General features: G+C 44.4%; 3 protein-coding genes across 3 annotated transcripts in view; 1 reads left to right on the top strand and 2 right to left on the bottom strand.

The window, feature by feature from the left end:
• LOC135813137 (uncharacterized) overlaps positions 1–22441 on the top strand; it is a 31987-nt gene that overhangs the window by 3359 nt on the left and 6187 nt on the right. The window contains exons 3-4 of the mRNA XM_065326354.1: positions 2101–2436; positions 3486–3872. Of these exons, the coding sequence (XP_065182426.1) occupies positions 2101–2436; positions 3486–3872 (723 nt within the window). The remainder of the gene's footprint in view (positions 1–2100; positions 2437–3485; positions 3873–22441) is intronic.
• Positions 16271–17239, bottom strand: LOC135812796 (uncharacterized protein DDB_G0271670-like; the record flags this gene model as incomplete). The annotated part of the gene is made up of 1 exon (XM_065326016.1): positions 16271–17239. A coding segment is annotated over one exon (969 nt), but the record flags the coding sequence as incomplete, so codon positions are not given.
• LOC135812379 (uncharacterized protein DDB_G0271670-like) lies at positions 18461–20272 on the bottom strand (the record flags this gene model as incomplete). The annotated part of the gene is made up of 3 exons (XM_065325754.1): positions 20109–20272; positions 19367–19697; positions 18461–19165 (listed from the first exon to the last, which is right to left on the bottom strand). Coding segments are annotated over exons 1-3 (1200 nt in total), but the record flags the coding sequence as incomplete, so codon positions are not given.

A 22441-nucleotide genomic window follows, 5' to 3' on the forward strand; every position in this document is an offset into this window, starting at 1 on the left:
AAGTAGTCCTATTCACTCACAATTTTTTCTGCAGAATGCATGTTCGCACGCGACATCTATGTATTAGTACGCGTGCATAGCGGCACACGTGCGCCCGTCAGTACTATCGTAGAACTGTCGGCGTTCATCCAGCACGTCACTGGTCCACGTAGGGATAAGATCCGTCGACCACGGATGTCTCGGGAGTACGTTCATTTTCACTGTACGCATCACGTATATATACGTGATCCGTGGGCCAGTTACATGTACCATCACGTACATATACGTGATGCGTGCTGAAAGGGTTAATTCGGACTATAAACAGGGACTAGGAAGTATCTGACACATACAAGCCATGTAGTCAGTCCTTTCAAAGTTCGAAAGTGCAAAGTACCAACCGGGTCACAGGTGACCCGGTACTATATTTTCAACCGGGTCCAAGCGCCGCCCAACCGGGTGGATTACCCGGCTCACCCGGCGCTGGAGCAGACACTGGGGCTTATATGCCGGATTCTACGGTAGTTGTGTCATTGTCTCTATGCTTCCTAGTTTCCTAGTTTTGTAATGGTCTTGTGCAGTCAACTTGGCTAATAACGACTGCTGCGGATATAACGACAATTCGCGAATAGCGACAGAATTCCCATGCCCAGAGCAAAGTCTCATCTACCTGTTATACACACTATAATGAGACTTCGGGTATAAGGACACTGTAGTCGTCGGGTTCGCTGATGTGGGGTAGTGCCTTTGCTGTTTTCACCACACAGAGCATGCTGACTTGTCAGTTTGAGCACACTGCGAAGCGCGGGAAAAGTGCGTCCATGGAGCTATATGAAGCCGAGACCTCTGGTCGGCTGAGTATAATGGGCCCAACCACCACACTCCATTATTCACTCCAGTGTCTGGTGATAATGTGGGTTTTGAAGGGAAAAAATTAAAACCACCCCCTGAGACTGTTCACCAACGCACACCGGCTTCTTGGATAAGTACTATAGTTGAAGTACATCATTGTTGGAACTAACATGAACAAACAAATCAAACTACCATGAGTTGAGACCAGGTTAAACAAAAGCAAAAAGTTAGCGAAGAAAAGGAGTCACTGGCTCGCTGCACATGCTCTGGACTCAGAGCTGCACAACTTCGCACTTGATGTGTGCAACCAGACGTCAGCATGCCGTCCACATGAACAAATGAGAGAGCTTGAAAGCTCAGGGCCCTACGCTATTCATTTTTGCCTAGCTCATCATGAATGTTATTGGCAGCCATCAGATGAAAATGGCTCACTGTTTCCATCTCCATTATCCCGCGACGCCTGCTTGTTTTCGTGAAAATGAAACGAGAGCTTCCACGTCTGAGCCTGTTGCCGAGATCCTAGATAGCTTGTAAAGGGGGAAACCCCAGGTCTTGAGCGTGTGACTCACGCGTAGAACTACACAGTGCCGTGACGTATGTTGCAGGCTTCGTATCTCGGAGCACAACATTGTGCTGTGTTCGCCCTTGCTAAGTGGAATTCCTTGGAGTTTTCTCTTCGATTTGCATGCTTGGATTGTCCTGAATAACGAATATTAATTGACAAATAATGTGAAGGTTTGAAGCTTGGTTGTCCAGGCGGACAAGTCCGTAAACTCGCCAACTTTCAATTGCTTTTGCACTCTCTCTCTATCTTTCTCTCACTCTCTCTCTCTCTCTCTCTCTCTCTCTCTCTCCCTCAGTCTAGCTTCATCGTGCACACTAACATCTGTGTGTCTCTCTGTTTGTCATTTCATCACACTGCAATGCCGTCCCAGACCAATATTGTCCATGCACTGAGCGCGCGCTGATAACGTAGATTGATAGAGTTTTACATTACAACAACCTTTTCGGAGACACATACTAATCCCAAAAACAAATGCTTTACTCTTCACATGCATCATCAATCCGGGCTCAATATTTTGTTTTAGAGTAAACTGGAAAACTCGTTCGTGAAAAAAAAAAACATGGAGTCCTGATTATGGTGGTGAACGGTATAAAGTCTGAACTTTATCTTGCAGTCTAACATTTGGTTGTTCATGTTTCTGTTTCATGTTGGGTGTGTACCGTGTGTGTACCGTGTGTGTACCGTGTGTGTACCATGCTTTGGTTCAGGAGCTGAACTAGTTTATCTAGACCCGAAGATCACCGTCTACTTTGGAGACCAGCAGCCGACAGCAGAGCTGATGAAACGACCATTCCCTTACCTGCCTCACTGCTCCACGTATCACTACGACAGGCCTCCTAACAACACTGGCATTAGAAAGATCAGCAGTACATCCAGCATCCTACTACCGACCATACGGAAAGAAGGAGATTGCCTGGGCGAGTACTGCATAGCCTACTTGGACACCACCTTAAAGCAGACACTTACAACGGGAGATTCGGGACTCTACGAATGTACCGTGGGCACTAAGAAGTCTGCACAGCAGTACAACCTTAAAGTCATTAGTAAGTCAGGCTGTGAAATTTGCCGATCGCTACTTGAGTATGCCGAGAGGACAGTTTGTATGTACATTGCTTATAGGGCTTTGGGTAAAGGAAAAGAATGTTACGAGTTTTGACTAACAGTCACCCAATGTAAACAGATCATTCACCGTCATCCGAGTTTAGTCTAAGAGCTTATGGACACCCCCCCCCCCCCTCCCCCGGATTCTAAATTTATCGCCTAGTTGTAATGGCTACCATCTACCCTTGTCATGCTACTTATCCTTACGTTTCATTGGTTCTGGTAGCTTGTACTTGTAATTCATTCCTGAATACCATAGAACCATCAGATGCTGCACAGTGGGGGTGCTGGCATATTAGATGGACAGAACCATCAGATGCTGAAACGCTGGGCGGGGGGGGGGGGGGGGGGGGCATAGATGGACAGAACCATCAGATGCTGAAACGCTGGGCGTGGGCGGGGGGGCATATTAGATGGACAGAACCATCAGATGCTGAAACGGGGGGGGGGGGGGCATATTAGATTCACAGAACTATCAGATGCTGAAACACGCGGGGGAGGGGGGGGGGGGGTGGGGGTGGCATATTAGATGGACAGAACTATCAGATGCTGAAACGGAGGGGGGGGGGGGGGGTGGCATATTAGATGGACAGAACCGTCCTATGCTGAGACACGCGGGGGGGGGGGGGGGGTGCATATTAGATGGACAGAACCATCAGATGATGCACAGTGGGGGCGGTAGGGGCAGTGTCGTATTGATGGATTTAGGGCTGGCGCTGAAGTACCCCAGCCCCAGAGGCGGAGATTCTCCAATTTTGTCTGAATTTATCACATCGTGTGTATGTATGTCTGTGTGTTTATGGGTGTGCATGTGTGCGTATTTGTGTTAGTGTGAGTGTATTTGTGTGTGTGTGTGTGTGTGTGTGTGTGTGTACTTGTGTGTGTGTATTTGTGTGTGTATTTGTGTGTATGTGGCTGCATGTCTGCGTGTGCATGCTTGTGTGTGTATACACGCCTATTGTGTTTGTTGAACATACCCACATACCCACAGTCCCTCAGCAGCTGGCCACTACTGTTATTCCGACCCTGGCACGTGTGTTCACTGGTCAGACGCAGAATGTTTCGTTTGAAACTATCGGATCGGTCGACATGGATGTGTCGTGCCTCGCTACCATGACGTTGCCCTCATCTCGCTCTACTATCACAAATTCAGCACAAAGCGGAGACACCAGGCTTGCCACCACTACCTTCTTCTTCAAGAGCCCCGCACAGTCCGGAAGGCAGTCCCTCCAGTTCAGTGTTACATGTACGACCACGTACAAGAATGTTGACTGCGATGGACCGACATCTGAGTACTATGTCCGACCAATGGCTTCTGTTGGACGTTGTAAAACATCAGCCAAACCCCTTGTGACCTCTCTCTCAGTAACGATAAATGGTAAGCGTTAGACTGTGCCAGGTTTAAACATTTTGAAAGCACAGTAAAACCTGTCAAGGCGACCACTCGGATAAGGCGACCACCTGTCCCAGGCGCCCCACTGCAGCCAGGACCAAGAGATGCTAATTCCAGTCAAATGACCCTGGATAAGGAGACCACCTGGTAACAGAGACACACTCTTAAGGTCCTTTGAGCAGCGGTCGTCTTACACAGGGTTCACTCTACTTGAAAGTGTGATCTCTTCTTTTGACTAGAAACTACTATTTGCTCCTACCTAGGAAAAGAATTACTGTAATCACATATCAAAGTGTAAGCCTGACCATTCGGCTGCTCGATAATTCAACTTTCTCTCCTCTTTTTCTCCATGCGCGCCTGGCCAACTCTTTGCTACCCTCAGTAGCCGTTACACACACACACACACACACACACACACACACACACACACACACACACACACACACACACACACACACACACACACTACTATCAATCAGCTACCCCTTGGGGTCACGCCGGCCTCCACTCAGAGAACTGAGCGCAAGGTGAGGGGCAGTGGCGTAAACAAAACAGAAAGTACAGCAAAATGAATTGAAAAAAAGGAAATCAAAACAAGCTGCCATATTGATACACACACACACACACACACACACACACACACACACACACACACACACACACACACACACACACACACACTACTATCAATCAGCTACCCCTTGGGGTCACGCCGGCCTCCACTCAGAGAACTGAGCGCAAGGTGAGGGGCAGTGGCGTAAACAAAACAGAAAGTACAGCAAAATGAATTGAAAAAAAGGAAATCAAAACAAGCTGCCATATTGATGGAAAGGGACTCACTAACAGAGGAAGGAAATATCACAAACCAGATGAACAGTCTGCTGTAGGTCCACTATAAGTATAACATGCAACGACTGAAAAAGGAACAAAATTAATGTGAACATGATGTTTTGTTCAACAATAACGTCTGTACGCGTACTGCTTCGGCCTTCATGCACCAGGAAAGCACGATCTTGAGCTGGACGGTGGGCACCGAACGTCCCACAAGGGCTCCACAAGACGTACTTTCACGAAACGACGAGGAGTATGCGCAGCAAGCTAACATCACTACACCATCGCCGCACGACGACTCGCCACTCAGGTCCAAACAACACGACAAATTCACAATTCCAGCTATCACCGCGCAGGAATAAATTGTTGCGAGTGTGACCTGTATCCTTTATCATCTAGGAATCCACTTGTTTTGCCGAACGCCACTGCATTGTTACAGGCTGGGGATTGATCCGAGGGCTCGCCACGCCACTGTCAAGCAGGTGCAGGTTTGAGTTTTTTGAGCTCCGTAGGTTTTCGTCGTTTTTTCGCAGCCCACCCGGCATCAGGCCGGAGTGGAGCCCTTAGCCTTAGGAGTCGTAGTGTAGAATCGTAGCTTAGTGTAGAGTAGGTGATATTTTGAGTAGCTGTCACACCCTGACCTACTCTCCGCCATGGACGAGCTGGCAGGTGAACCCCTGAGACTTCTGTGCAGTCTCCCAGGCATCGAAGCCAATGTCATCAGCTTGATCCAGCAATTGTCGTCGTATGTTAGTGAGTCTAGAGATAGAGAGGAGCGCGTGAAACGGCGTGTGGATGAGCTATGTGCACACGTTTTGGAGTTACGAGGCGAACTGAGCTCCTTGAGGCAGTCCGCCATTGCCCATGTCGACCAACAGCAACAAAAAGGCGAGGAGGTCAAGGAGAGTGCAGCTAGTAGTACGAATAGTACCCGTACGATAACTGGAAAGTCTAAGCCGCGCGCAAATAGTGAAAAAAAGTCAAAGCAGCAGGCAGAACACGTGGGAACGCACACTGAACCCCGTACCCGTAGCACTGCCACACCCTGGCACGCAGGCAAGACGGTGCCCTCAGTGGACACGGAAACGGAGTACAATGTCATGTACTCTGACGCAGAGGGTACTGAACCCCTGCCAGTCAAGAACTCCAAGCCTGTGTTCAGCACCATCACGGACGACTCTTGGAAGTTGGTCTGTGCAGGACCACCCAAGACCAAGCGCTCTGTTGCCTATGTGGGCAACATCTCCCCAGATTGCACAGAGGACCGCCTGAAACAGTTCATCATGGACAGAAGCGAACAGGCAATGTCAGGCTCTTCCATTCCCGTGCATACCTGCAGTGTACATGTAGGAGAGAGTGGACGAGTATCAGCCAGAGTCACTGTAGATGCCACCTCCATGCCTATTGTGACCGCCCCCAACTTCTGGCCAAGGCCTTTGTACTGCCGACCGTGGCGCTTCTCCAAAACCTCTGGCGGAAACCGCAGCAGCAACAGCGAAAACAGCAGCAGCAGCAGCAACGACAACAGCAGCAGCGACAACAGCAGCAGTAGCAGCGACAACAGCAGCAACAGCAGCAGCAGCGACAACAGCAGCAGCAACAGCAGCAGCACCGCAGAATCTTCCGCACCACAGGCAAACACCACTGGCAACGCAAGCAGTGCAGATGAAAGGGACAGTGAGGATGGAAGCTCTGCCGATGCAGGTACCTCGAGTCGAACTCCAGGGATGAAGGCTCGCTCCCACCAGCGAGATTCACCACCTGCAGACCAAGCAGCCAAGTACTCTGTCTCAGTTGGCAATGCGTTTGCACCCCTAAGCCGGTAATGACCAACAAAACCCTGAAACTGTTCGTAACAAATGCCTTTGGGCTAATGAGTAAGTTAGATGAATTCCGCCATGTGCTCCATGCTGAATCCCCAGATGTTGCCATTGTAACAGAGTCTAAGCTGTCAGAGGCTGTGACTCAAGCAGAGTTGACACTCCCTGGCTACTACCAGCCTCTGAGACGCGACCGAAACCGCCATGGTGGCGGGGTGGCAGTTTGGGTGAAGACCACGCTAGCCATGAATGAACTGGATACCATTGATGTCTTCGGCCAGGAGCTAGTATGGCTAAACGTCAAACTGTCAAATGGCCGGCCTGTGGCTATATGTGCTGCATACCGTCCTGGAACGTGCTCAGACACAGACACCAGCATCTTCGACGTGATCTGCAGGGGCCTCACCTCCACAGCCTGCCGCAACTCTGCTGTGATAGTTGCTGGAGACTTCAATGTACATAACCAAGAGTGGCTCCACAGTAGCAGAACAACTAGAGCCGGCGAGCATGCAGAGGACATGTGCTACATGCACGGTCTTGAGCAGCTAGTCGACCAACCAACTCGTGGCCGCAACACACTGGACCTGATTATGTCCGACCTACCCGTAGAATCATTGGCTACTGTCTTGCCACCTCTTGGCAAATCTGACCATGCCTGTATACTTGCTGACTTCCAGATCCGTGCATCACGCGAGCCTCCCATATCAAGAACAGTATGGAGGTATCAGCATGCTGATTGGGCCAGGCTCCGTCACTTCTTCAGAACCACCAATTGGGCAGCTATTGCTCGGACTGATCCAGACCTGTCATGCACTGGCATCTCAGAGAGGATCCTGGAGGGTATGAAGAGATTCATCCCCTCTAAAATTCTGAAAACCCGAGCATCAGATCCTCCATGGTGGACCCCTGAGTGCACTGCTGCCACAGTGAGGAAACGACGTGCATGGAGGTGCCTGAGAGACGACCAGTCTGACCACGATCGGCAGTCAGCCTACCAAGATGCACGGCTCTCAACGATTGCCTGTCTCAAAACTGCCAAGAGTGCTTTCATGGCGAAACTGAGACAGAAAATGACCTCAAAGCAGCTGCCACCCAGTGACTGGTGGCGCACCGTCAAGCGTGCCTCTGGCAATGGGCGTAGTCAATCTGTTCCTACATTACGTGATCCCGATGGACGAGAGTACACAGCCAGCGCAGACAAAGCAGAATGCATGGCCCGCTATTTTGCAAGCAAATGCAGTCTCGCACAAGATGACCTGTCCGCCCCATTCCCATATGTCAGACCTCGAACTGACCAGGCTCTTTCGGACGTCCGTTTCCGCGTCGCTGCTGTTGAACGCACCCTTCGCCAGCTCAACCCATCAAAGGCAACCGGGCCGGATAGGATACCGGCACGAGTGTTGAAAGCCTGCTCTGCTGAACTGGTGCAACCGCTTTCCATACTGTTTACCCAATGCTTCCAAACTGGGATACAGCCCAAGACATGGAAGATTGCCAACATAGTCCCCATATTCAAACGGAAATCAAAGTCTCTACCCTCCAATTACCGTCCAGTTTCGCTCTTGTGTATTCTGTCCAAGGTGATGGAGACAATCATCAACAGAACAATCACAAATTTCCTCGAGTCGAACAATGTCTTCTCCACCAGACAGTTTGGATTTCGCCATAGTCATAGTGCAGCCGACCTCCTTACCAGCCCCCACCACCAGTGGCTGCATACAGCCGGGGAGAAAGGCGCAGCACGCATACTCGCCATTGACATCGCCGGTGCGTTTGATCGCGTATCACACCCCGGTGTGCTACACAAGTCCGACGTATACGGCCTGCGTGGGCAACTGCACCAGTGGCTCAGCAGCTACCTCAGTGAACGCTACCTTCAAGTGGTCATTTGTGGCCAGACATCCTCAAGGCTCCCAATTCAGGCTGGAGTCCCCCAGGGCAGTATTCTGGGTCCGACCCTCTTCCTCATGTACGTGAACGACTGCGAGGACCACGTACCAGCCGGTGCTGACCTAGCCTCGTTCGCAGACGACACTACGCTGTATGCCAACATCACCCCCACCACCCAAGAAGATACCACCCAAGCCCCCCAGCTAGCAGTCAACAACATCTCCCGCTGGGGTCAAGAATGGAAAATAAAATTTGAACCAGCCAAATCCCAGGCACTGACCGTCAGTTTCCACCGCACCCAATGGGACATGCCACCGATTGACTTCAACGGATCAAATGTGACGGAACAGGAGGAGCTCAAAATCTTGGGCATCAGTTTCGATGGTCAGCTTACCTTCCGGCGCCACCTTCGTACCGTAGCCCTCCGGGCAACACAGCGACTTGGTGCTTTGCGTAAGGCTTTCCACCTCCTAGACGTGCCCGGTCGCATCCAAGCCTACAATGCTTTTGTGCGCCCAGTGATGGAGTACTGCCCTATTGTCTGGATGGGAGCGGCCCCATCCCATCTTGCAAGTCTCGACCGTGTGCAAGCTCGGGCCATCCGTGCCATCGCCCCAATGTGTTGGCTGCCGAGTCTTGCTCTTCGTCGGATGGTTGCAGCACTTTGCCTCCTGTACAAGATGCATTGTCCGGATGCGCATCCCCTTCTACAGAGGATGCTGCCACCCCAGCAGCCCCAACACCGAACAGTCCACTCCACCCGTAGTACATTCCAGAGGTGTAATGCTCACGCACACCAACTGGCCAATGAACTTCCAGTCCGTTCCCGAAACAACCTGTGTCGAGCCTACCCTCACGCAGTTGTCCCTGTCTGGAACCAGCTGCCCGCCGGAGTCTTCTCTGGTCCTTTCTGCACCAAGAACTTACAACACTTCAAAGTTGCAGCCAACCGCTATTTGAAGACCAACGACTGGTCGTGGGCACATGACCATCTCTGATCATCAGCATCATATCTGCCTCACCCCATGACTTCCAAATTCCGCTCCACATACTATTCCCAATAACGTCTGTTCTTCTTTTCTCTCCTTCTCCTCCTAGCACTGTCTGTCTTATCATTCCCCTCCTTCTAATGTACTGTCTCTCCTCCTAACATTTCGTATCATGTACTTGTCACTCCTTTCATTTTTCTTCTCTTTTTTTTTGGTGCGTTTTATGTCCCCATGACGTCGAGACCTCAGGTCGGCTGAGGGCAAAAAGCCTCACCATCACTATGCTCCCACTATGCAATTTTTTGTCTTTGCCTGTGAGCTGTGATCATTGTAAAAAAAAAAAAAAAAAAAAAAAAAAAAACTGCGGAGGATGCGGAAAGGACGCAAGAAGACGGTGACGGCAGCAAATAATTACCCGCCCTGGTCGTCAGCTCACTGAATGTCCTTCCGCGCGAGCGAAACCGGCTGCAAGGCATGAAAAGCCTACTGCCAGTCAATACCCAGGGACGACCCTGACCAGAAGGCCAAGGCCGCCTCGTGGAGGAGGCCAACAAAGAGAAAACCAGGAGCTAACAAATCTGCTTCCTCTCCGCACACACACCTGGCGCACACACACACACACACACACACACGCAAACACACACACACACACACATACACACACACACACGCGCACGCGTGCACACGCCCATGCACACACACACTCACACACACACACACACATACACATGCATGCCTGCACACACACACACACACACACACACACACACACACACACACACACACACACACACACACACACACACACACACACACACACTACTACTACTACTACTACTACTACGACTACTACTACTACTACTACTACTACTACTACTACTACTACTACTACTACTACTACTACTACTACTACTACTACTACTACTACTACTACTACTACTACTACTACTACTACTACTACTACTACTACTACTACTACTACTACTACTACTACTACTACTACTGAACTTCGCCTTTATTTGAAAACAAACCGGGTATCAGAAAGAAGAAACTGAAAAGCGCAAGCAAGAAAAGCAATGGTGACATAACCATTCAAGAAAAATCAAATCAAATAAATAGGAAAATCCAATCAGAAAAACTACTACTACTACTACTACTACTACTACTACTACTACTACTACTACTACTACTACTACTACTACTACTACTACTACTACTACTACTACTACTACTACTACTACTACTACTACTACTACTACTACTACTACTACTACTACTACTACTACTACTACTACTACTACTACTACTACTACTACTACTACTACTACTACTACTACTACTACTACTACTACTACTACTACTACTACTACTACTACTACTACTACTACTACTACTACTACTACTACTACTACTACTACTACTACTACTACTACTACTACTACTACTACTACTACTACTACTACTACTACTACTACTACTACTACTACTACTACTACTACTACTACTACTACTACTACTACTACTACTACTACTACTACTACTACTACTACTACTACTACTACTACTACTACTACTACTACTACTACTACTACTACTACTACTACTACTACTACTACTACTACTACTACTACTACTACTACTACTACTACTACTACTACTACTACTACTACTACTACTACTACTACTACTACTACTACTACTACTACTACTACTACTACTACTACTACTACTACTACTACTACTACTACTACTACTACTACTACTACTACTACTACTACTACTACTACTACTACTACTACTACTACTACTACTACTACTACTACTACTACTACTACTACTACTACTACTACTACTACTACTACTACTACTACTACTACTACTACTACTACTACTACTACTACTACTACTACTACTACTACTACTACTACTACTACTACTACTACTACTACTACTACTACTACTACTACTACTACTACTACTACTACTACTACTACTACTACTACTACTACTACTACTACTACTACTACTACTACTACTACTACTACTACTACTACTACTACTACTACTACTACTACTACTACTACTACTACTACTACTACTACTACTACTACTACTACTACTACGCTTGATCACGCTGCAGTATGTCCAACAGGGGGCTACCCAAGTCTACGCCATAATGAGATCCGGGACCTGTTGGCGGAGGTGTTTTCGGCTGTCATTTCTGATGTAAGGATAGAGCCTACGTTGCTGCCTTTGACTGGTGAGTCATTGGATTGTGCCACTGCCAATCGTTCTCCTGAGGCTCGTTTGGACATTTGTGCAAGGGGCTTCTGGTCTCGACAGCAAGATGCATTTTTTGATGTGAGGGTCACCCACCCCTCGGCGTCCTTGCTGTCGAGATCGGATGTACTTGCCCAGTTGTCTCGTAACGAAGCACAGAAGAAACGGGCCTATCTACAACGTGTGATTGATGTTGAGCGAGGCACCTTCACACCTTTGGTTTTCGCGACCAATGGTATGTGCGCTTCCGAATGTTCCCGTGCTCTAAAGAACATTGTTCAGCTCATTGTCGAGAAGCAGCCAGAGCTTAGTTATGCAATAGTAATGTCGCATTTGCGCTGCAGGATCTCTTTTACTTTGCTCCGCTGGCTGATTACTTGCTTTCGTGGGTGCAGAGCTTCATACTGCCGAAAGCGTGTAGCAATTTCATTCCTGGACCAATGCCGTTTGCTCCAGTTGTGAGTGGGAATATAATTATAAGGTCCTCCATGTGCTGTGCACGGAAGCCTTCGGTTAATTTCAATATCTTCCTTTTTGGCCGGCTTTCCAAGTTGCGCTATTGTGAATAGTGATCTGCTTTGATAGTAGTGACTGCTAATATTTGCCCGGATTTGACTCGAGTTTGGATTTTTTCTTCAATCATCTTTCCGATCACATTATCATGGATTTTCAATAAAGTTCTTTGACTACTACTACTACTACTACTACTACTACTACTACTACTACTACTACTACTACTACTACTACTACTACTACTACTACTACTACTACTACTACTACTACTACTACTACTACTACTACTACTACTACTACTACTACTACTACTACTACTACTACTACTACTACTACTACTACTACTACTACTACTACTACTACTACTACTACTACTACTACTACTACTACTACTACTACTACTACTACTACTACTACTACTACTACTACTACTACTACTACTACTACTACTACTACTACTACTACTACTACTACTACTACTACTACTACTACTACTACTACTACTACTACTACTACTACTACTACTACTACTACTACTACTACTACTACTACTACTACTACTACTACTACTACTACTACTACTACTACTACTACTACTACTACTACTACTACTACTACTACTACTACTACTACTACTACTACTACTACTACTACTACTACTACTACTACTACTACTACTACTACTACTACTACTACTACTACTACTACTACTACTACTACTACTACTACTACTACTACTACTACTACTACTACTACTACTACTACTACTACTACTACTACTACTACTACTACTACTACTACTACTACTACTACTACTACTACTACTACTACTACTACTACTACTACTACTACTACTACTACTACTACTACTACTACTACTACTACTACTACTACTACTACTACTACTACTACTACTACTACTACTACTACTACTACTACTACTACTACTACTACTACTACTACTACTACTACTACTACTACTACTACTACTACTACTACTACTACTACTACTACTACTACTACTACTACTACTACTACTACTACTACTACTACTACTACTACTACTACTACTACTACTACTACTACTACTACTACTACTACTACTACTACTACTACTACTACTACTACTACTACTACTACTACTACTACTACTACTACTACTACTACTACTACTACTACTACTACTACTACTACTACTACTACTACTACTACTACTACTACTACTACTACTACTACTACTACTACTACTACTACTACTACTACTACTACTACTACTACTACTACTACTACTACTACTACTACTACTACTACTACTACTACTACTACTACTACTACTACTACTACTACTACTACTACTACTACTACTACTACTACTACTACTACTACTACTACTACTACTACTACTACTACTACTACTACTACTACTACTACTACTACTACTACTACTACTGCTACTGCTACTGCTACTGCTACTGCTACTGCTACTGCTACTGCTACTGCTACTGCTACTGCTACTGCTACTGCTACTGCTACTGCTACTGCTACTGCTACTGCTACTGCTACTGCTACTGCTACTGCTACTGCTACTGCTACTGCTACTGCTACTGCTACTGCTACTGCTACTGCTACTGCTACTGCTACTGCTACTGCTACTGCTACTGCTACTGCTACTGCTACTGCTACTGCTACTGCTACTGCTACTGCTACTGCTACTGCTACTGCTACTGCTACTGCTACTGCTACTGCTACTGCTACTGCTACTGCTACTGCTACTGCTACTGCTACTGCTACTGCTACTGCTACTGCTACTGCTACTGCTACTGCTACTGCTACTGCTACTGCTACTGCTACTGCTACTGCTACTGCTACTGCTACTGCTACTGCTACTGCTACTGCTACTGCTACTGCTACTGCTACTGCTACTGCTACTGCTACTGCTACTGCTACTGCTACTGCTACTGCTACTGCTACTGCTACTGCTACTGCTACTGCTACTGCTACTGCTACTGCTACTGCTACTGCTACTGCTACTGCTACTGCTACTGCACTGCTACTGCTACTGCTACTGCTACGCTACTGCTACTGCTACTGCTACTGCTACTGCTATACTACTACTACTACTACTACTACTACTACTACTACTACTACTACTACTACTACTACTACTACTACTACTACTACTACTACTACTACTACTACTACTACTACTACTACTACTACTACTACTACTACTACTACTACTACTACTACTACTACTACTACTACTACTACTACTACTACTACTACTACTACTACTACTACTACTACTACTACTACTACTACTACTACTACTACTACTACTACTACTACTACTACTACTACTACTACTACTACTACTACTACTACTACTACTACTACTACTACTACTACTACTACTACTACTACTACTACTACTACTACTACTACTACTACTACTACTACTACTACTACTACTACTACTACTACTACTACTACTACTACTACTACTACTACTACTACTACTACTACTACTACTACTACTACTACTACTACTACTACTACTACTACTACTACTACTACTACTACTACTACTACTACTACTACTACTACTACTACTACTACTACTACTACTACTACTACTACTACTACTACTACTACTACTACTACTACTACTACTACTACTACTACTACTACTACTACTACTACTACTACTACTACTACTACTACTACTACTACTACTACTACTACTACTACTACTACTACTACTACTACTACTACTACTACTACTACTACTACTACTACTACTACTACTACTACTACTACTACTACTACTACTACTACTACTACTACTACTACTACTACTACTACTACTACTACTACTACTACTACTACTACTACTACTACTACTACTACTACTACTACTACTACTACTACTACTACTACTACTACTACTACTACTACTACTACTACTACTACTACTACTACTACTACTACTACTACTACTACTACTACTACTACTACTACTACTACTACTACTACTACTACTACTACTACTACTACTACTACTACTACTACTACTACTACTACTACTACTACTACTACTACTACTACTACTACTACTACTACTACTACTACTACTACTACTACTACTACTACTACTACTACTACTACTACTACTACTACTACTACTACTACTACTACTACTACTACTACTACTACTACTACTACTACTACTACTACTACTACTACTACTACTACTACTACTACTACTACTACTACTACTACTACTACTACTACTACTACTACTACTACTACTACTACTACTACTACTACTACTACTACTACTACTACTACTACTACTACTACTACTACTACTACTACTACTACTACTACTACTACTACTACTACTACTACTACTACTACTACTACTACTACTACTACTACTACTACTACTACTACTACTACTACTACTACTACTACTACTACTACTACTACTACTACTACTACTACTACTACTACTACTACTACTACTACTACTACTACTACTACTACTACTACTACTACTACTACTACTACTACTACTACTACTACTACTACTACTACTACTACTACTACTACTACTACTACTACTACTACTACTACTACTACTACTACTACTACTACTACTACTACTACTACTACTACTACTACTACTACTACTACTACTACTACTACTACTACTACTACTACTACTACTACTACTACTACTACTACTACTACTACTACTTGACACAATCTTTATTAGGAAACTTGAAATGGAGATGTGAAACACAAATACAGCCATGTAGATGGAGCAGCAATGCAATACAATGTCCAAAAACTCAAGAATTCATTATCATGGGGCAATGTTGGGCAAATGTCTGTCAGGTACTATCACGCTCAGGCTGCCCGCAACCTGCACATCGTCGTGAAATTCATCCTGTTGCGGCGGTATGACGGCGGTATGACTACTACTACTACTACTACTACTACTACTACTACTACTACTACTACTACTACTACTACTACTACTACTACTACTACTACTACTACTACTACTACTACTACTACTACTACTACTACTACTACTACTACTACTACTACTACTACTACTACTACTACTACTACTACTACTACTACTACTACTACTACTACTACTACTACTACTACTACTACTACTACTACTACTACTACTACTACTACTACTACTACTACTACTACTACTACTACTACTACTACTACTACTACTACTACTACTACTACTACTACTACTACTACTACTACTACTACTACTACTACTACTACTACTACTACTACTACTACTACTACTACTACTACTACTACTACTACTACTACTACTACTACTACTACTACTACTACTACTACTACTACTACTACTACTACTACTACTACTACTACTACTACTACTACTACTACTACTACTACTACTACTACTACTACTACTACTACTACTACTACTACTACTACTACTACTACTACTACTACTACTACTACTACTACTACTACTACTACTACTACTACTACTACTACTACTACTACTACTACTACTACTACTACTACTACTACTACTACTACTACTACTACTACTACTACTACTACTACTACTACTACTACTACTACTACTACTACTACTACTACTACTACTACTACTACTACTACTACTACTACTACTACTACTACTACTACTACTACTACTACTACTACTACTACTACTACTACTACTACTACTACTACTACTACTACTACTACTACTACTACTACTACTACTACTACTACTACTACTACTACTACTACTACTACTACTACTACTACTACTACTACTACTACTACTACTACTACTACTACTACTACTACTACTACTACTACTACTACTACTACTACTACTACTACTACTACTACTACTACTACTACTACTACTACTACTACTACTACTACTACTACTACTACTACTACTACTACTACTACTACTACTACTACTACTACTACTACTACTACTACTACTACTACTACTACTACTACTACTACTACTACTACTACTACTACTACTACTACTACTACTACTACTACTACTACTACTACTACTACTACTACTACTACTACTACTACTACTACTACTACTACTACTACTACTACTACTACTACTACTACTACTACTACTACTACTACTACTACTACTACTACTACTACTACTACTACTACTACTACTACTACTACTACTACTACTACTACTACTACTACTACTACTACTACTACTACTACTACTACTACTACTACTACTACTACTACTACTACTACTACTACTACTACTACTACTACTACTACTACTACTACTACTACTACTACTACTACTACTACTACTACTACTACTACTACTACTACTACTACTACTACTACTACTACTACTACTACTACTACTACTACTACTACTACTACTACTACTACTACTACTACTACTACTACTACTACTACTACTACTACTACTACTACTACTACTACTACTACTACTACTACTACTACTACTACTACTACTACTACTACTACTACTACTACTACTACTACTACTACTACTACTACTACTACTACTACTACTACTACTACTACTACTACTACTACTACTACTACTACTACTACTACTACTACTACTACTACTACTACTACTACTACTACTACTACTACTACTACTACTACTACTACTACTACTACTACTACTACTACTACTACTACTACTACTACTACTACTACTACTACTACTACTACTACTACTACTACTACTACTACTACTACTACTACTACTACTACTACTACTACTACTACTACTACTACTACTACTACTACTACTACTACTACTACTACTACTACTACTACTACTACTACTACTACTACTACTACTACTACTACTACTACTACTACTACTACTACTACTACTACTACTACTACTACTACTACTACTACTACTACTACTACTACTACTACTACTACTACTACTACTACTACTACTACTACTACTACTACTACTACTACTACTACTACTACTACTACTACTACTACTACTACTACTACTACTACTACTACTACTACTACTACTACTACTACTACTACTACTACTACTACTACTACTACTACTACTACTACTACTACTACTACTACTACTACTACTACTACTACTACTACTACTACTACTACTACTACTACTACTACTACTACTACTACTACTACTACTACTACTACTACTACTACTACTACTACTACTACTACTACTACTACTACTACTACTACTACTACTACTACTACTACTACTACTACTACTACTACTACTACTACTACTACTACTACTACTACTACTACTACTACTACTACTACTACTACTACTACTACTACTACTACTACTACTACTACTACTACTACTACTACTACTACTACTACTACTACTACTACTACTACTACTACTACTACTACTACTACTACTACTACTACTACTACTACTACTACTACTACTACTACTACTACTACTACTACTACTACTACTACTACTACTACTACTACTACTACTACTACTACTACTACTACTACTACTACTACTACTACTACTACTACTACTACTACTACTACTACTACTACTACTACTACTACTACTACTACTACTACTACTACTACTACTACTACTACTACTACTACTACTACTACTACTACTACTACTACTACTACTACTACTACTACTACTACTACTACTACTACTACTACTACTACTACTACTACTACTACTACTACTACTACTACTACTACTACTACTACTACTACTACTACTACTACTACTACTACTACTACTACTACTACTACTACTACTACTACTACTACTACTACTACTACTACTACTACTACTACTACTACTACTACTACTACTACTACTACTTGACACAATCTTTATTAGGAAACTTGAAATGGAGATGTGAAACACAAATACAGCCATGTAGATGGAGCAGCAATGCAATACAATGTCCAAAAACTCAAGAATTCATTATCATGGGGCAATGTTGGGCAAATGTCTGTCAGGTACTATCACGCTCAGGCTGCCCGCAACCTGCACATCGTCGTGAAATTCATCCTGTTGCGGCGGTATGACGGCGGTATGACTACTACTACTACTACTACTACTACTACTACTACTACTACTACTACTACTACTACTACTACTACTACTACTACTACTACTACTACTACTACTACTACTACTACTACTACTACTACTACTACTACTACTACTACTACTACTACTACTACTACTACTACTACTACTACTACTACTACTACTACTACTACTACTACTACTACTACTACTACTACTACTACTACTACTACTACTACTACTACTACTACTACTACTACTACTACTACTACTACTACTACTACTACTACTACTACTACTACTACTACTACTATTATGTACAGCTACCCTATTGGGCAACGCCGCTCACGAAGCGGGAGACAACAACAAAAGAGAAGAGAAGAGAGAGAAATCGCAAAGTCAACAGAATTGGGCATGGCGTTGCAAGTCCTGTAGCCTTGAGGACTGCCTTTCGCAATGCTTGCATTCATGACGGCAGTTGTTCCTGGCTGCACGCGACATCCGTTTCGCAAGGTCACAGTGATGACGGTTCAAACCAGAACGGGAGCGGAAAGATCGGCGACAAACATCACATCGAAAAGAGTCAGATTCATGGCAAAAAGATGCAGCAGGGACACCCGTGGACACAGGACAGCGATGCACAGCCAGATCTCCAGCGCTCTTCAACCACCGCATGCACTTCATACATTGCCTGGCACCCTTCTGTTGTGAGACGGGCAACTTCCGCTGGGCAATTCACTTGTGTCGGGCCATGTCGTTACGGTGGCGGAAGTCTCTGGCACAAAACAAACAGCGCAAAGGTGGCGGATCATCTGCGTGCGGTGGTGGCTCAGCAAGGAACATCCTCCAGTGTTGCCGGTCTTGCGCATTCTGAACCCATGAATCCACGCCAGATGCCTTCATGTCTCTATGGACAACGTCTTTCCAGCGCCGCCGGGGGCCACAAGGAGGGCGACGACTACTCAACCTTCCAAACAAAATCTGCACGCACACACGCACGCACACAAACACACACACACACACACACACACACACGCACACACACACATCGAAAATTCCTATTCGGCCAAAACAAATATTGATCTTGTTTCCGGTCAGCCGACCGGGCCATTTTTTCCCAAATGTATACGAACAGTGCCAATGCCATGTGTGCAAGTGCACTCAACGAGTCAACAGTCAGTCACATCTCGACCGAATTCCAAAATCGAAATACCTACAAGGTAGCAGATATTCTCAGCTGTCGGCTCGAAAACCTCCGGTGTAGATTCGAGCTAGTATAAGGGAGCTGCAAGCACTCGAACTGTTTGCTTGATTTCTCAGGATGTACGAAAACAGGAATACACCACATGCCATACAAGAGCAGTGAGTCAGTCAGCTTTGACATTGATCCTTGCCATGATATATGTACAATGTACATGTGTAGGTGCTCTTGTCCATCAATACCACAATGATTGAGGAACCAAAAAAAGGATCCAAAAAATGTTTCATTCCGGCCGACCGAGTCTTCTTTTTGAGGGGTTGCCAACCCGAAACAAGCCTTTTTTTGGGTTTTGGCCTTAGCGATGTGGTATGGGCTACTTGTTATGGATATTCCTTCTGTCAGCTGTTTCGCTTGCCACAGTCTCAACAGCAACAGATGTAAAACAACGGTCGGAATGGGTATGAGTAGTATGTTATTGTCTGTACGTCATGTGTACGTTATGTGTGCGCTATGTGTACGCTATGTGTACATTATGTGTACGTTATGTGTACGCTATGTGTACGCTATGTGTACATTATGTGTACGTTATGTGTACGCTATGTGTACGCTATGTGTACATTATTTGTATGAGCAGCATATGTTTAGGAACTAACAAGATGTTATAAGACCCGCCCTCTCACCCCTTGCATTGTCTCCCACCCCCCTGTCCCCTACCCATAAACTGACTTCACTACTACTGCTAAACTGCACACTCAGAATCTACATGATGAATAGTCGTCGTGACAAGTCACGCCCGCCGGAACCAGTCCGGTCTGTAAGATTAGCACCCTGGCCAACTTGCCCACCATCAACACATGTTTAAAGCTATGGAAGGCATGTCCACTCACAAGCTTTATCACACACAGCATCTGAAAGGCCATGACACCACTGGATGATAAATATGGTGGTAAAGACACACCTGGCAATATGGCGGTAAACAAACGCCTGCCCACACACGCTCTCTAGGCTGCAAAGTTCTGGCACAGAGCTCTCCCATATCAGTTTACGGGTAGGGGACAGGGTGGTGGGAGGCAATGCAAGGGGTGAGGGGACAGGTCTTCTAACATCTTGTTAGTTCTCAAACATAATGATGCGCATACTTGGTACTAAAAAATATCGCCATTTCAATCACCAGCAACCCTATTTTTCATCATTTTAGGCTCTCTGGAAGGCTGAGAATCTCCGCTGTCGATTCATAATGCTCAGTGCTATGCAGGCACAGGAGACCGGCCTACGAACCACTTTGAATGCCGCTACAACGTGCCTTTATAGTAGTGCTGTTGTACACTCGGACACAATTGCTACCTGTATGTGTAACAGTACCAGTGATCTTGTTCTTGGCCGTTCAGGGTGGTTGTTCCAGGAGGAGTTATCTTGTTCTTGGCCGTTCAGGGTGGTTGTTCCAGGACGAGTTATCTTGTTCTTAGACGTTCAGGGTGGTTGTTCCAGGAGGAGTTATCTTGTTCTTGGCCGTTCAGGGTGGTTGTTCCAGGACGAGTTATCTTGTTCTTGGCCGTTCAGGGTGGTTGTTCCAGGACGAGTTATCTTGTTCTTGGCCGTTCAGGGTGGTTGTTCCAGGACGAGTTATCTTGTTCTTGGCCGTTCAGGGTGGTTGTTCCAGGACGAGTTATCTTGTTCTTGGCCGTTCAGGGTGGTTGTTCCAGGACGAGTTATCTTGTTCTTGGCCGTTCAGGGTGGTTGTTCCAGGACGAGTTATCTTGTTCTTGGCCGTTCAGGGTGGTTGTTCCAGGACGAGTTATCTTGTTCTTAGACGTTCAGGGTGGTTGTTCCAGGAGGAGTTATCTTGTTCTTGGCCGTTCAGGGTGGTTGTT

The sequence above is a fragment of the Sycon ciliatum genome, chromosome 3 (genome assembly GCF_964019385.1).
Source record: "Sycon ciliatum chromosome 3, ocSycCili1.1, whole genome shotgun sequence".
Lineage (NCBI taxonomy): Eukaryota > Metazoa > Porifera > Calcarea > Leucosolenida > Sycettidae > Sycon > Sycon ciliatum.